The 15576-nt window shown below is 43.1% G+C and overlaps 1 protein-coding gene across 1 annotated transcript in view; it reads left to right on the top strand.

Annotated features, from left to right (window-relative positions):
- Window positions 1-6152: 6152 nt before the first annotated feature.
- plch1 (phospholipase C, eta 1) overlaps window positions 6153-15576 on the top strand; it is a 77641-nt gene continuing 68217 nt past the window's right edge. The window contains exons 1-2 of the mRNA XM_078203612.1: window positions 6153-6195; window positions 14627-14773. Of these exons, the coding sequence (XP_078059738.1) occupies window positions 6153-6195; window positions 14627-14773 (190 nt within the window). The remainder of the gene's footprint in view (window positions 6196-14626; window positions 14774-15576) is intronic.

Below are 15576 nucleotides of genomic sequence, written 5' to 3'. Positions count from 1 at the left end.
TTCAAGGTTTTGAAGAGCGACATCTCGAAAGCCACGATGCACGCGGTGGATGAATCCATCCCTTTCCAGGTGGAGAGTGATGCATCTGACTTCGCCCTAGCCGCCACACTAAACCAGGCAGGCAGGCCCGTCGCGTTCTTTTCCCGCACCCTTCAAGGCCCAGAAATTCGGCACTCAGCGGTGGAGAAGGAGGCTCAGGCCATTGTGGAGGCAGCCAGACGTTGCTTTGGAAAGAGCGCCACCACAAGCACCTGCTCCGGTTTCGCAACCGGTGTTGAGGAGATCGGCACCTGCTCCGGTTTCGCAACCGGTGTTGAGGAGATCGGCACCTGCCCCGGTTTCGCAACCGGTGTTGAGGAGATCGCAGCATCGGTGCGGTCCTCCAGACCGTCTGGACTTGTGAATCCTGTGATTTTTCTGTTATTGTCTGTTTATATGACCTGTTTTTCGTCCACCCCGCCACCTTTTGTTCTTAAAGGAGGGGTGAATGTGGTGAACCATCGTTGGTTCACCACTGGGGTTTGTTACTATGTTACTGTTGGGCTAGGGTGTTGTTACTGTGGTGGTTGTACTATGTTGTTGGGTTAGGGTGTTTACCTGTTATAAGAGTTATCATGGCACATTCCAGTGGGGTCCCGCCTCCGGTGGCGAGGTATAAGACCCCCTGCTCCGGCAGGACCCCTTCAGTCTCAACTGGTGTATTCGTGTTAGTAGTTCCATTGTTACTTTATTAAAGCCTTCAATACCGAAGCCTTGATTCCATGTGCTTATTGACGCGCATCACTAGGCCATTTCGGAGGGAATTTTCAGTGGCCATTTCAGTTAACAGTCAGACACAATGCTGTGGGTCTGGAGGCACATATAGGCCAGACTGAGTAAAAGGTGGCAGATTACCTTCCCAAAAGGGCATGCGTGAACTACATGGGGTTTTACAACAGTGGTTTCATGGCCACTATCACTGAGACTAGCTTTATAATTCAAGGTTTACGAACTGAATTTAAATTCCACCAGCTGCCATGGTGGGATTCAAACGTTTTCCCCAGAGTTTTAGCCTGGGCCTCTAAATTACTCGATTGGTGACATTACCACTATGTCACCATCTCCCCCATCCTCCTGTACTATTTCCTTACTAATATTAATGTCCTTGAGGCCATCATTTTTACATACCACTGCTTTCCCATTATTTTCTAGAATGTATTTACCATGAAGACAGGTAGGAAGGACTAGATTTTCCCTTTGGAGTTAAGAACCAGAATCAAATGTGGGTCCTGGCCCACACCATGTCAGGAACAGTCATCCTGCAAGTTGACCAATCCATGGCATGCTTGCTGTCCAATTTAGGATGGCTGACAGGCTCCCCCCAAGGCTGGGGGGTCAGTATAACGCCCCTTTGTTATCAGGGTAACCTCTCCTTTTCCTTATTTTCTTTTCTAAAGGTCATGTATCCAGGAATATTAAATTCCAAACCTTGGTCACTCTGTAACCACAGGCAGGGCTTTGGGCCAGGGCCCCAATGTTGGGGTCAGATGGGGAACATGACCACACAGTTAGAAGGTGAGCCTTCTAATGAGTATGTCTCAGCACCCTTGTGGCTGCCGACACTCTGCTTCGGGCATTGGCAGGCTTGATCTCTGTCCTACCCCTGTTCTCCCCAGAATGACAATTGAGTGTTTCAGGGCTTTTAGGGCCATAGGCCAAAATTTTACCGCCTCGGCTGCCCTGGAATTGGGGTGGGTAGGCTAGGCTCGCAGAACAGAATTCTCCGTTGGCTGGGATTGAGGTTGTAAAATCCCGCTCATACTCTGCACAACCTCCTATGTGCTGCAGTTGCTGCACACTATCCTTCTGGCCATGCCCACTCAATTTTGTTGTATATATTGTGAATTAATTAAAGTTTATGCATTTAATTGGTGTGGTTTTGTTTTGCTTTTAAACTAATTACTTGATCTATGTTATAGGTGGGTAACTTAAATGTTAACTTGTAAACTTACACCTACCTCATGCTGCGATGCTATTTTATGATTTCTCCTACGCAGCTCGCACTTGTATGAGGGTTCCATGTGTGATAAAAGCAAAATACTGCTGATACTGGAATCTGAAACCAAAAGAGAAAATGATGGAAAATCTCAGCAGGTCTGGCAGCATCTGTACGGAGAGAAAAGAGCTGACATTTCAAGCTCAGATGACTCTTTGTCAAATCTGGGGAAAGGCTAGGAGGTACTAATAGACTGCCAAAGGGCCGCTCGCTCGCTCGATCAGTCAGTTGTCCCTGCTCGCTCACTTGATCAGTTGGGGACCAAGTGTAGTGTGTCAAAATTCGCAGATGACACTAAGATGAGTGGCGGAGCAAATGGTGCAGAGGACACTGAAAATCTGCAAAGGGATATAGATAGTCTAAGTGAGTGGGCAAGTGTCTGGCAGATGGAGTACAATGTTGGTAAATGTGAGGTCATCTATTTTGGTAGGAATAACAGCAAAATAGACTATTATTTAAATGGTAAAAAATTGTAGTATGCTGCTGTGCAGAGGGACCTGGATGTCCTTGTGCATGAATCACAAAAGTTGGTTTGCAGGTGCAGCAGGTAATTAAGAAGGCAAATGGAATTCTGTCTTTCATTGCTAGAGGGATGGAGTTGAAAAACAGTGAGGTTATGTTGCAGCTGTATAAGGTGCTGGTGAGGCCACACCTAGAGTGCTGTGTACAGCTTTGGTCTCCTTACTTGAGAAAGGATATACTGGTACTGAGGGGGTGCAGAGGAGATTCACTGGGTTGATTTTGGAATTGAGAGGGTTGGCTTCTGAGGAGAGACTGAATAGACTGGGGCTATACTCATTGGAATTCAGAAGAATGAGGGGAGTTTTTATAGAAGCATATAAGATTATGAAGGGAATAGATAAGATAGAAGCAGGGAAGTTTTTTCCACTGGCAGGTGAAACTAGAACTAGGGGGTACGGCCTCAAAATAATGGGGAGCAGAGTTAGGATTGAGTTGAGGTGGAACTTCTTCACACAAAGGGTTATGAATCAGTGAAGCAGTTGAAGCTACCTCATTGAATGTTTTTAAGGCAAGGATAAATAATTTTTTGAACAGTAAAGGAATTAAGGATTATGGTGAGCGGGCGGGTAAGTGGAGCTGAGTCCACGAAAAGATCAGCCATGATCTTATTGAATGGCGGAGCAGGCTCAAGGGGCCAGATGGCCTACTCCTGCTCCTAGTTCTTATGTTCTTATAACAGCTTTCCATCTCATAAGACAATCATTGTGCCATGGTGGGCTACTCTATTAAACATTTCCTGATATGACAAGTCCCCTTTTGGTATAGCAGTCCCTGCTGCATTTGCTGCAGAGGAAGACATCAGGCCGAGAAGGTGCAGGATTCGCTGGGCTCTGTTTTCTCTGGGCCCTCTTCTCAGCCGGTTGAGGTTATAATTTCTGCTCACTTCTTCCAATGTCCTTACACACTCCATCTCCAGAAATGGCACGGTGGCACAGTGGTTAGCACTGCTGCCTCACAGCGCCAGGGACCCGGGTTCAGTTCCGACCCTGGGTCACTGTCTGTGTGGAGTTTGCACATTCTCCCTATGCCTGCGTGGGTTTCCCGGGTGCTCCGGTTTCCTCCCACAGTCCAAAGATGTGCGTGTTAGGTTGGTTGGCCATGCTAAATTGCCCCTTAGTGTCTCAAGATGTGTAGGTTAGGGGATTAGTAGGGTAAATACATGGGGTTACAGGGATAGGAGCTAGGTGGGATTGTTGCCGATGCAGGCTTGATGGGCCGAGTGGCCTCCTGCTGCACTATTGGGATTCTATGATTCTATGAACATGTTAATTAAAATTGAGTAAAGATTGCCTTTGAATTCAAACACCATGCATTTTATATTTGGACTATCTGATTCTCTTGCCAACTGCACAGAAGCACTGAGTTTCCTGTTCAAAATTGTGCCTTTCACTTCGGATTTGGTCAGTTTGAGCATTGAAAACACCTGCTCACAATATGTGCTGCCAAATATGTTCAAGTATCCGAGTTGTGTTTTCTGAACTTAACTATGGCTGGAAAGAGAGATATAGGCCGGAACTTTACCGTCTCACCTGCCCCAGGATCGCGGCGGGCAAGGCTGGCAGAACGGAATTCTCCGTTGGCCTCAGGTGGGATTTTATTGTCAAAGCTGTTTGCCTTGTACTCATCAAAGCAAATGCAAGGTTGCCAAATTTCAGACGATCACGACAATTGATACTAAAGGAGAACAGTGTTCTGATTAGTTGGCAGGTCGACTCTGACTGAGGCATTGTCTTGGTGAAACCTGCCAGCCTTGTAACATGACTCATTCATGCGACATACATTACGCACAGAGACCCATTCCCTGGAAACAAAAGGAATATTCAAACCTTGCACCTTTTCTGAAATGCCTGGGAGTTTGGGAAGTCCACCTTGCTTTTTCAATTTGTCCTGATGAGTGCAAGACAAAAAGCTTCGGTAGCATATCTCTCCTTTCCACAATATTCAAAGCTACTTGGGGTGTAGAGGATGAGGGCTAGATAGCCCTACTTTTCTTTCGTTATAAATGGGACAGTAACCCACAGCATCAAGGTGGGCCTTGTAAACAACTTGCCTCAGCTCCCAGCAGCCCTTGTGGCTGCCTTGGAACTCTTTCCTGGGTCAGCTTGCCCAAACTGCAGCCGCACCCATTCCCAGCCCTCTCCACAATGAAAATCCTGTCTTTCCTGGCACAAGGCAGGCTGGCCAAGTGCGGAATTTTCTCAACTCCCACTACCCATCTCAAGGATGGAAATCCAGCTCCAACTTCACAACTCCCCTTACCCCCATCTCCTCTTCGCCCTTGTTTTTTTAAATTCCTCCGCTGATCAAACTAGTGAATTCTATATTTTCAAGTTGTCATATCTCACCCAGCCTACTAGATTGCGCTGGATGGAAATAAGCTTCTTCCAATCAGTTGATTGTATCCCTTGCACTGTAGCCAGAGGGTTCCATAGAATCCCTACAGTGCAGAAGGAGACCATATGGCCCATCGAGTCTGCACCAACACTTTAAAGAACATCTTATCCAGGTCCACCCTTACCCTATCCCCGTAAACCCCACATTTGTCATGGCTAATCCACCTAATCTATACACCTGTGGACTGTGGGAGGGAACTCGTGCAGACACTGAGAGAACATGAAATCTTCACACAGGCAGTCACCCAATGCCGGAATCGAACCCAGGTCCCTGGCACTTTGAGACAGCAGTGCTGGCCACTGTGCTGCTCTTCTGAATAATGTGATAGGGAATCAGAAATGAATTGACGAATCTAAGTTTTAATTTTTAAAAAATGTGAACATACGTTCAAAAATGTAAATATTCATTTCAGAATTGATATGTTGTTTAGAAACTGTTTAAAGCTTGATCAATTTTTTTTGTAGGAAATCTAACCCTTTCAGTAATACAGACCTTTTCAGGGTCCAGAATACACATTGGATGAAATAAGATTTGAAGAACCTTTCAAAGAATCAGCCTTATTCAAGTTGGGTCAATCTTAATAGGTATTTGTTTACCAAGGTTCAAGGGTTAGTGGAACTGCACTTCTAAGTGCGATACTTTTTGCATAATTTCCTTTTGAGTTCAATTTCGAGTTCACTTTCTATGATTTTTAATTGCCTAATTATTGACAGCAAAATTGACTCTGGAATGCTGAAGAGCAAATCTTAAGTCTGCTGTTCCCTCCAAAGATTTACCTGCAATGCCCTGCACTTCATTTGCATTTAGAATTATTGGGACCTCTGTATTGACATCAAACATAAATAGATGTTTCCAACTGTAGTCACGCCCACTGCATCCTCACAGAAGCAGTAGTTGGAAACAGGCACTGACGATTTTGTTTTTCTTTTTTTGCTTTGAGCTTTTTACTTATTGAGAAGTTCTCTTCAAGCACAATTCTGTGGAATTTACATCAAATATTTCAGCAGTCTGGGTGGAGGCATTCTTTTATGAATGACATAATTGTGATCTTTCAGATTAGGGGTTTTATGTGGAATAGCATACAGTATGAAATCTATTAATAAAACTTAGAGCACAGAGGGTTGTGAGTGGGAAGACTCTTGATGAAATTATTCAGGAAATCTAATGACTAATCCAGTGATGTGTAAGAAATATATCACTCATGGCAGACCTAGATTTTTATAAGAATCTCAGTCCTGATAGAGGTAAGTGCTTTTCCTATATGCACTTGGGATAATTTTGTAAGCTGACCTACTTACATTTGTGAAGAAATACAACTCAGGATACCAAATGGTATATTTGTTAAGATGGTAAATTCAAAATATTTCAAAAGCGCACCTTTTAATTGGTTTGATATAAAATTTGACTTGGAGCTTATCCATGATGGGAATACTCAGTATTCCGATCTCTTCACAGATAAGCATTCATGAGTTGTTTTCACAAAAATGTTAAATTACTTTAAATGTTAAATGTATTTTTGTATTAATTCAGCTGAATATATTTCCTCCCAAAATTCAGTTGCTGATAATTGTAAAGGTTCCATTTTCACATATTTGTGATCCCTCTCTTGTACTGCAAGTCATGTGAATATTGCAAGGTACATTTGTCTTCTGCATAATTGTGGTTAATTTGCACTTTGTGAAATGTAATGATTGGGCTTTTAATTTTGAAGAGGGGGTGGGATGGGTAGCTATTTAAAGAAAAGACATTAATTCGCTTCTAAGAGAATTGGAATGATTTGTGTTTCATTAAAAGAATGCACCTTAGTTAAAATTAACTGTACTTTTGGGATATATTACTAAAGTGTGTTTAATTCAAGTGTAGATCTATCACAAAATAAAATAGCAGTGGAACTGTCATTCTCTGCCAACGTTTTCATTGGGTTCTATTTAATTACACAGCTTTTCATTTGTATTTCATTTAATTTTCCTAGTGAACAAACCAACATTGTTTTTCCTTTTTAATAAGGACATTCTGTTAAATGCTGCTTAATATATTGATAATCATATATTTAATCATTTCATAATTGTTAAGTAAATTTGCTATTTACCAATCTAGCTTTAACCACTAAACAGCAGTTTTCTGTAGGCAGACTGTCTCCTGAGTTTTAGCTGACTAGAATTCTACTTGACAGCTGTCAATTTATTAACTTCAAAGGAAACAATAAAAAGGGTTAAATTTTAAATTTTGCGTGTCTGACAGTTGAAAAATTTGGTTGTTTGCTACCACCCAAGTGCTGTGGAATTGCGGTATAGGAGTATCTCTTCAAACCATATTTTTAATAGTGTGTTCTAGGTAGTAAAAATATTTCTATCTAAAATGAAGCTGAAATATGGCTCTGGTTAGTAAATATGTATATAGGGAAATACAATTTTATTTGTTGCTTTAGTGCGATGTATTTATAAAATAAATTTGATGTGACATCTTAGTGGATAGTGTTGCAGCCCAGTGCACATTGTCAAATTTCATCAGTAGTATATTCTGCATTGATCTTGCGATGCATGCCAATTCATTGAAGTACTCTCCTGCAGTTTAAGAGTACAGCAAAACTGGGTTGTCTTTTGTGTGTCTTGTGTTATGGAGTTGGTATGCATATATTTATAATTAATGAATTTCAGTGCAACTTTTGATGTAGCTGTCATTATTGTAGCAGTATCTGTCAAAGCAGAGATCAGATGATGAGTGAGAAATCCCTTAACAATCTAATCTCTTCCATTTGAAGCACATGTCATACACTGAAATGTTTTGGAAACAGAAGCAGACTGGAAATTCTTTTCATGTTTGGAATCTGAATTTCCTATCTAAACTGAACATAAATAATTGCTCAGTAGCTTCTAGGAATGATTAATGAAAAGATTACTGGCTGAGTTATAGAGCCAGTTGGGGAAAGTTGTTCATCTTCATCCATTAATGGATTGCAAAATACTTGATATTTTAAAATGAAGTAGTTGATTATTCCCAATTGGCTTTCCCTTTAACAGTAGCACTCTGCACATTTCTTCAGGACACGTAAATTTCATGTTGTCCTCCCTGATGGTTAAGCTATCTTGAGCATCCGGAGTACCATTCAAAATTTAAATATTTAATGCAGAAATATTGGTACAGTGCTTCAACTGAAAGAGCTTAGAATGTAAAAAGGATTTCTCGCTCACTGCCTCATGTCCTAAGCTAATGGCTACTCTACTGCTAAAAAGCAGATTGTCATCATTTTATTGTTCCAAGCACACTTGGGCTTTAAATGCTTAAGTTATTCTTCAGTGACTGGTAGTTTTTACATTTGAAAATGAAGGAAGATTTTCTCTCAACGCTATGAGTAGCAAAACCATGAGGTGGAATTTTCTGTACCCCCACCTCCAGCAGGTTTAATGGCAAGCCAGGCAGGAACAATGTGCAGGAACTGAAAAATCGGTTTTCTACCTGCGTAAGACGATAGAACCATAGAAAGGTTATGGCACAGAAAGAGGCCATTCAGTCCATCATGTCTGTGCCGACCATAGAGTAAAAAGGAACTAGCCGCTCATTTTAATCCCACTTTTAGCACCTGGTCAGTAGCCTTGCAGGTACAGCACTTCAGTTGCAGATCCAGATACTTGGTAAGTGAGTTGAGCATTTCTGCCTCAACCAACAATTTAGATAGTGAATTCCAGATGTCCACCACCCTCTGGTGAAAAAGGTTTTCCTCATGTCCCCTCGAATCTTTCTACTAATCACCTTAAATCTATGCTCCTTTGTCATTGACCCCTCAATTAGGGGAAACCAGACTTTGTCTAGGCCCCCATAATTTTGTACACCTCAATTAGGTCATCCCTTAGCATCCTCTGTTCTAAGGAAAACAACCCTGGCTGGCCTACCCAATCTATCCTGATTGCTACCATAGATGGCAGGCACTTGCGCTCCTGCTCATCATGGTTGGGTCTCTATTCCCACTAGATGCCGATGTGAAACCAATTTGCACCCCTCTCGTTACAGATGAAGGCCCCACTGTTGTGGGGCAGCTGCTCCTTCTGCGGTCACAGGAGACGAAGCTTAAGGGGTCAAAGGCCAGGGAGATTGCGAAGGGCTGGACATCCTGAGAGTCCTCAGTGGAGATGCCAGGGGCTTCCAACTGCCACTCCTCCTTCCTTTAGGGTACCTAAGCTGCCCTGTCTTCAGGGGAAATGGGCACCTGAAGGGAGGTCAATGTGCTTCATCTGCCTCTCATGTAGCCACTGCAAAATCTCACTCATGCCTACGGCGATGCAGGGCAGGTCTGCACACATCTCTGGCAGAATCTTCTGGTTCAGGTTCTCCATGGAGTCTGCCACCTTTCCCATGGAGACCTTGACACATGCACACATCAGCACAACTTTATCAGTCAGCAGGCAGACAACTCCACGGCTTTGCAGGCCACCCTATTAAGAACCTCTGAAGTCTCTCCCTGATCTTCCTCTGCCTCTTTCTGCTTCTCCAGTGTCAGTTGGAAGGCCAATGAGGTGTTAGCCTCATAGATGCCTATTTCCCAGCAGTCCTCCAAGTGCTGATGGGCGTGGCTGAGCCTCATCCTGGCACAGATACGTGTCCATGCAGTGACCACCTCAGTGTGAGACTATTCCTAAACTAGATCTAATATCCATCAAGGTGTGGGCCTCTAGGTTGGTAGAGGGTACAGGTGACTACTGTGGTGCTCATATAGGTACACTTCCTTACCCTGTAATGTCCTTACTCTAGGCTTGTCTGAGTACTGGACAGGGCTTCATTAATTTTGGGCCTTGCCCTCTTCATGCCGGCACCGCAAATATGAGAGGAGAGAGAAAGTGACTGCTTGAGCTACTCCAATGCTACTCTCTTCGGTTTCTGTGATGTTCATGGATCCTTACTGGATGGAAACTGTAAGTCAATCTCTCCATTTTCGCAGGATCTGTCCTGCTGCACCCCTGCCAGCTGGACTGCTTGCTCCTCGGGTCAATCAGTTGTTGTAAGTGTAACCAGCCCCCTCCTAATTTCTCCCCCTCCCACCTATTACGGCTTAACTTCTCCTGTGCAAAGACAAAAAATGGAGTTGACAGCATTTGGGTTTCGGGTATCTTTCTCATACTTTCAGTCTTAACAAATAACCCACTGGACATCTGATTGCATTACAGGAGTCAGCACCCTCCGGAGTGATGTCCCCTGTACCATTTAGAGGAGTTGAGGCAGAGCAAATGTGTTATTCATCCATTCCACACCTTGGGTACTGACTTGCTCCCATGCCAAATTCATCTCCCTGCTAGACCACCTCCTCCCATTCTGTGGTTAGAGGATGTCCTTCTTGGCCGCCTTCATCGAGCAGGATGCCCAGAGAGAGGGTGCAGAATTTGGGTGCTGGAGCTTCCTGTGCTCCTTTAGGCCATCTCTCCTCAAAAAGTTATGCAAAGGTGCCTGCATGTGACAACAGGACACGTGCGCCATCCAGCCTGCTCAGTGCAAAATGTCAGCCCAACTGCATTATTAATTAGGCCGAGGTCTCACGATTTCCAAGCAGCCTCTGTTCCTGCACCCACCATAGCATTTAGTCTCAGAATGGAAAAATCTGGCCATGTTTACAGAAATATAGCCGGGAAAGAGGTTAATTTTTGCCCTTTTCCATACGCTTGTTACTGTTTATTTTGCTGCATTTATAATGGGGCAAACAAGCCATGAGGTGATTGAAATTCAGAGCATCTTAATTTCAAAGCTGATGCTTAATGCAAACCACTTTTACTGATCAAAATACCACTGAGAATGGTATTGTAGGATGCTTTCTGGATTTGTGTTTTGATGCTTTAGAAAGTATAGTGATGGCTGATGCAGTTCAAATTCAGTTTACTGAAGTGTGCAAGTCATGAGTAAAATTTCTCAGCATCCTGTCAAAGTTTTAAGATGCATCTGTAATTTGGATTCCTGGTTACAGATGGAATGCAATCTCGGCCTTATATCTGACGCTGAGCTGAGATTCTGACTCTACATTTTCTCAATTACAATCATTTATTTTCCGCTCTGTGATATCACACGTGCCTGTCAACCTTCTGCTGCTGTAATACTCATCTGTCCTCTTGTTACACAGACTTGATCCTGTAGCTGGGCAGCCTGTGATGTTTCACCCTCCTTAAACCTGAGCTCATACAAAACGTTACTGACTGTATCCTAACCTGCACCAAATCATGCTCACCCAACGCCCCTGCGATCTATAGGCTGCTGATCCACCAAAACCTCCAATTTAAAATTCTCATGCTCATGTTTAAAATCCTCCAAAGGCTCACTCCTCCATTTTTGTCCAACCCTAAAACCCTTCCAAGAACTCTGTGTTCCTCAAACACTAAACTCTTGTGCTTTCCCCATTCCCTTCATCCAAATATTTGGAGCTGTGCCTTCAGCCTTCTTGGCCTGAGCTCTGTATTTCCTTTCCTAAATGGATCTACTTCCTATTAAAACTGGATACCTTTTTTATCCATACATGGGCATCACTGGCTGGCCAGCATTTATTGCCCATCCGCCAATGTTCGTGTATCCCTCCCTGATGCACAGCAATACATCAGTGTGTACATATTTACAAACATGCAAGACTTTTAATATTATGTGCTGTAGTATTAGGCTGCTGTATATTACAAATAAGATTTGATGATTAGATCACTGTCAAGTTAGGCTTCTGTCGTGGATTAGTGGGTCATACTATGCAGTATCTGACTTGGTAAAGTGAACCAGTTCTTGTTGATCAGAAGAAGCAGTCGACAGCTAAATGCGGATTTCTTTTTTGCAATATCTGGAATCCTTGTCTGTGCGAATGTCTGTCCTTCTGGCATGGGGGATGATCAGTGTGGGCTGTAGTGTTGCTGCGCCACAGAAATTCAGATTGGAGCAAATAGGTTGGTATCATTGATCCATTTGTGTATGGTGAAGGGCTTGAAAAGTTCTCAATCGTGAATTAGTTTTCGCTATCTATTTAGAAAAGGAATCATGTAAGTTTTGGAATGCTGAGAATAAAATTTGTGCAATTATTTCAAATTTTGCAAAGAAGTGAATATTCACTGCAGCTGTAGATCTTTGTGATGATGGCTTTAAAACATCTGGACGATGCTCTCAGGAAAAGTAAAGTATGCGTACCACGTTACAGTGTATATGCATAACTTATTTTAGAATGTTTGTATGCTGACGAATAACATTTTTATCAATAATAAAGCTACCTTGTATTTGGACTTTTTGTATTTCTATGATTAAAATAGACTATGAAGGTACAAACGGAAACTTTTGTTTTAGAATCAGAGCTCCGTTTTTAAAGATTTTATGCCTGTGCTATTTAGTATGTGCTGCTTCTAGCTTTTAGAATTTTTATCAAGATTTATCACAATGGATGAGACAAATGGAACTGTGAGAAAAAGACCAAAGGTTATCTGAATATTTTAGCCCCAAGTTCACCTGGGCCATTTATGCCAGTGTTGTACCCATCAGCTGGATTTTGCCAGTTGTTTTCCAGTGCTGACCCCATTGTAAGTTGTGGGATCAACTCACCCGCATGTCCTTTTGGTGGCTCATTATTGCAAATCCCTTGTAAGATTGGAGTTTTGCGTAGGGAAGATCGGAAATGAACTGTGGAGCCTTTTTTTAAAAAAAGAGTGGCTGTAGCTTAGGGCTGCAGTAGAGAAGCAGTGAATGGTTTGCTGGACTGAATTCATTGTCAAATATTTTAGAGGGCTCATGTGATTTTTGTTCTTTTTAAAGCATGTTTTTGCATGGAAATTCTTGCAGAGCCACTCAAACAATGGAACAGAGAATCATATCAGTGCAATAAAGAGAAGGGTTCAACATTTCAGAGAGTAACTTGCAAAATCAGGAGAATGACCTGAGAAAAGCGTCAAGAGTGAGCACTAGCAGCATCAGATGATGAGGTTTCAAAATGCCGCTTGATCATTTTTCTGACGGGGTGCAAGTTTTGTCAGAAACCAAGTGTCTCTGGCCTTTATCTTTAGAGACATCTGGTTGTTTAGCAGGGCATCAAAATTCCTTTGCACTCTTGAACAGCTGGTAGTTCTTCCAATGTCATGGTCAATGACCACCTCGCGACCAACAACTTAACTGGATGTTCTTCTCATTGAGGCTTTTTGGCTTTTGTTGTGAGAATCCTTGGTTCAAATGTCTGTCTACTTCACAGCATGGCACTCTAGAACTAATTCATTGGTGGTGAAATGTTTGGGATGTTCTGAAATGCAAAAAGGTGCAATATGAATGAGTTCTTTCCTCCATTCCCTGGTTCTTTACAGCTGGTGCTGAGACAGGGGGAGCATAAAATTGAATGGGCAACATTCCCCATGGAAACCCACCCACCCAAACCCAGATTGTACACTTAGGCAGACAGCGCTTCGGGTGGGAAATCTGCCCTTTTGTTTATTGTGGCCTTAAGTAGGCACCTAAGGGCCTTTTCCCACCCAGCCTTAATTTTTAAGTTGGCAGGAATGGTTGCAGGTAGGGTGGGAAACGGAGAAAAAACCTTTTATCCATCTCGGACGGGAAGGAGAGCTGGGTGCCTTAATCTGAAGATCCCTTCAGAGTTGCCCCCCATCCTCTTCCCCATCCCCATCACAACCTACCCCCTGGGACCCCCGGACTTGCCTTTTCAATGGTCCAGGGACTTTGTTCCTGCAGTACCACTTCTTGCCACTGCAGCGCTATGCTTGGCTGGAGAGCTGTCGGCCACAGGCGGGTCTTCCTTCTAGTGGCGGACAGACGTCCCACCAACTGTCAGTCAGTGCTCAAATGACAATTAAATGGCAGTGGGCTTGTGAGAGTTGTTGGTAACATGTTACGTGCCGACTTGATGGATGGCAAGCTTTAATCGCTTCCCTTCATTAAAATTCTACCCATAGTCTGGCAGACACCGGTTTTAAACTTGGTGCTTCCTTTTGGTGAATTAGAATCAGTTGCAGGTTTTAAGCCAAACCGTGGCGTGGCTCGTGACCAGTCGGGTTGTGAGATGAGATTTTGGGGTTGCAAGCTCAAAGACAGCAATGAGTCATTTTTTAAAAATTCATTCATGGGATGTGGCCATTGCCAGCTAGTCCAGCGTTTGAGAAGCTGGTGGTGAGCCGCCGCCTTGAAGCACTGCAGTCCATGTGGTGTAGATACATACACTGTTGTGAGCTAGAGAGAGCTAGGACTTGGACTGTATAAATTTAATATTAAATTGAAATTCCTTGCATGCACGTCTTTTTCTTCAACACGTGAATGGAAAAATATTATCAATGAGTAATATTTTTGCTCCTGACTTTTTATGCTCTTATTAAAGGTATGTTAAGTTTTCCATTTCATTGCAAAGTTAATGTAATTTCACTTAAATATTTATGTTTGAACTAACTGACAAATCCTATGTTGAGAGTTTGTGTCATCCCTTTGATAAAAGTTATGCAATGTATGCAAACTTTAACAATATTGCTTACTGCTCTTTCTTCCATCCTTCTCTTTTCCTATTTGTAAAAGAGAACACTCTTGGGAACTGTTGCATTGTTGGAATAATTTACATTGATTTTAGTACTGAAGGGATCTGTTAATGTAGTTTTTGAGGTACCTTAGCATATTAATCAACAGACTTTACATCAAACCTGCTTTTTCTATCCTTGCTAATTGACTCTTACTGGCTTGCTTTCACAGTGGAAAGGTGCATGAGTGTAATGCAGTCAGGAACTCAAATGGTCAAGCTAAAAGGTGGAAGCAAAGGTTTGGTTCGCCTTTTCTACCTGGATGAACACAGGACATGCATTAGGTGGCGCCCATCCAGGAAAAACGAAAAGGCAAAAAGTAAGAATTTTTACTCCTCCTACTTTCCAATTAGTTTGTAGTAAAATACATCAGTAAATATATATCTAACTAAATGCCTAGGGGGTGAATTTTGTGGCCTCCCAACAGACATGTTTTCAATTGGGTGAACACGTAAATTATGACTGGTGGCTAGCCCACTGCTTTCCGGCCACCCCTGACCATTTCCCCTTAATACAAAGGGTAGGTGAAGTGCCCACCGGACCATCTGCCCTTAGGCCTAATGAGACCCTTAATTGTCCAATTAAGTGGCAATTAAGGGATTCATTCCACCTCCACTGCCATACAATGCTAGGCAGCGGAAGGTGGATGAGGTGGAAAGCCTGCTTTTCCACCATCTGAAGTGAAAAAATGGAAAGGAAGTAAGGATTACCTCCTTCCAAGGAGGGGGGGGGGGGGGGGGGGTGCTTGTGTGCATTGGGTCACACCCCCAAGGTAGAAACTAACCTTTGTGCCCTCCCCACCCCTCACTAAGCCTTCCAAACCTGACAATCCACCCGCCTCCACTGGCACGGTGGACCTGAGTTCAATTCCGGCCGTGGGCCAAGGACCTGAGTTCAATTCCGGCCGTGGGTCACTGCTGTCTGTGGAGTTTGCACGTTCTCCCTGTGTCTGTGTGGGTTTCCTCCGGGTGCTCCAGTTTCCTCCCACACTCCAAAATGTGCAGGTTAGGTGGATTGGCCATGCTAAAATTGCCCCTTGGTGTCCTAAAATGTGTAGTTTAGAAGGGTTAGCAGGTTAAATACGTGGGGTGATGGTGATAGGGTCTGGGTAAGATAAAAAGA

Source organism: Mustelus asterias, chromosome 3 (assembly GCF_964213995.1).
Source record: "Mustelus asterias chromosome 3, sMusAst1.hap1.1, whole genome shotgun sequence".
Classification (NCBI taxonomy): domain Eukaryota; kingdom Metazoa; phylum Chordata; class Chondrichthyes; order Carcharhiniformes; family Triakidae; genus Mustelus; species Mustelus asterias.
This window is presented reverse-complemented; position numbering and strand designations above follow the sequence as displayed.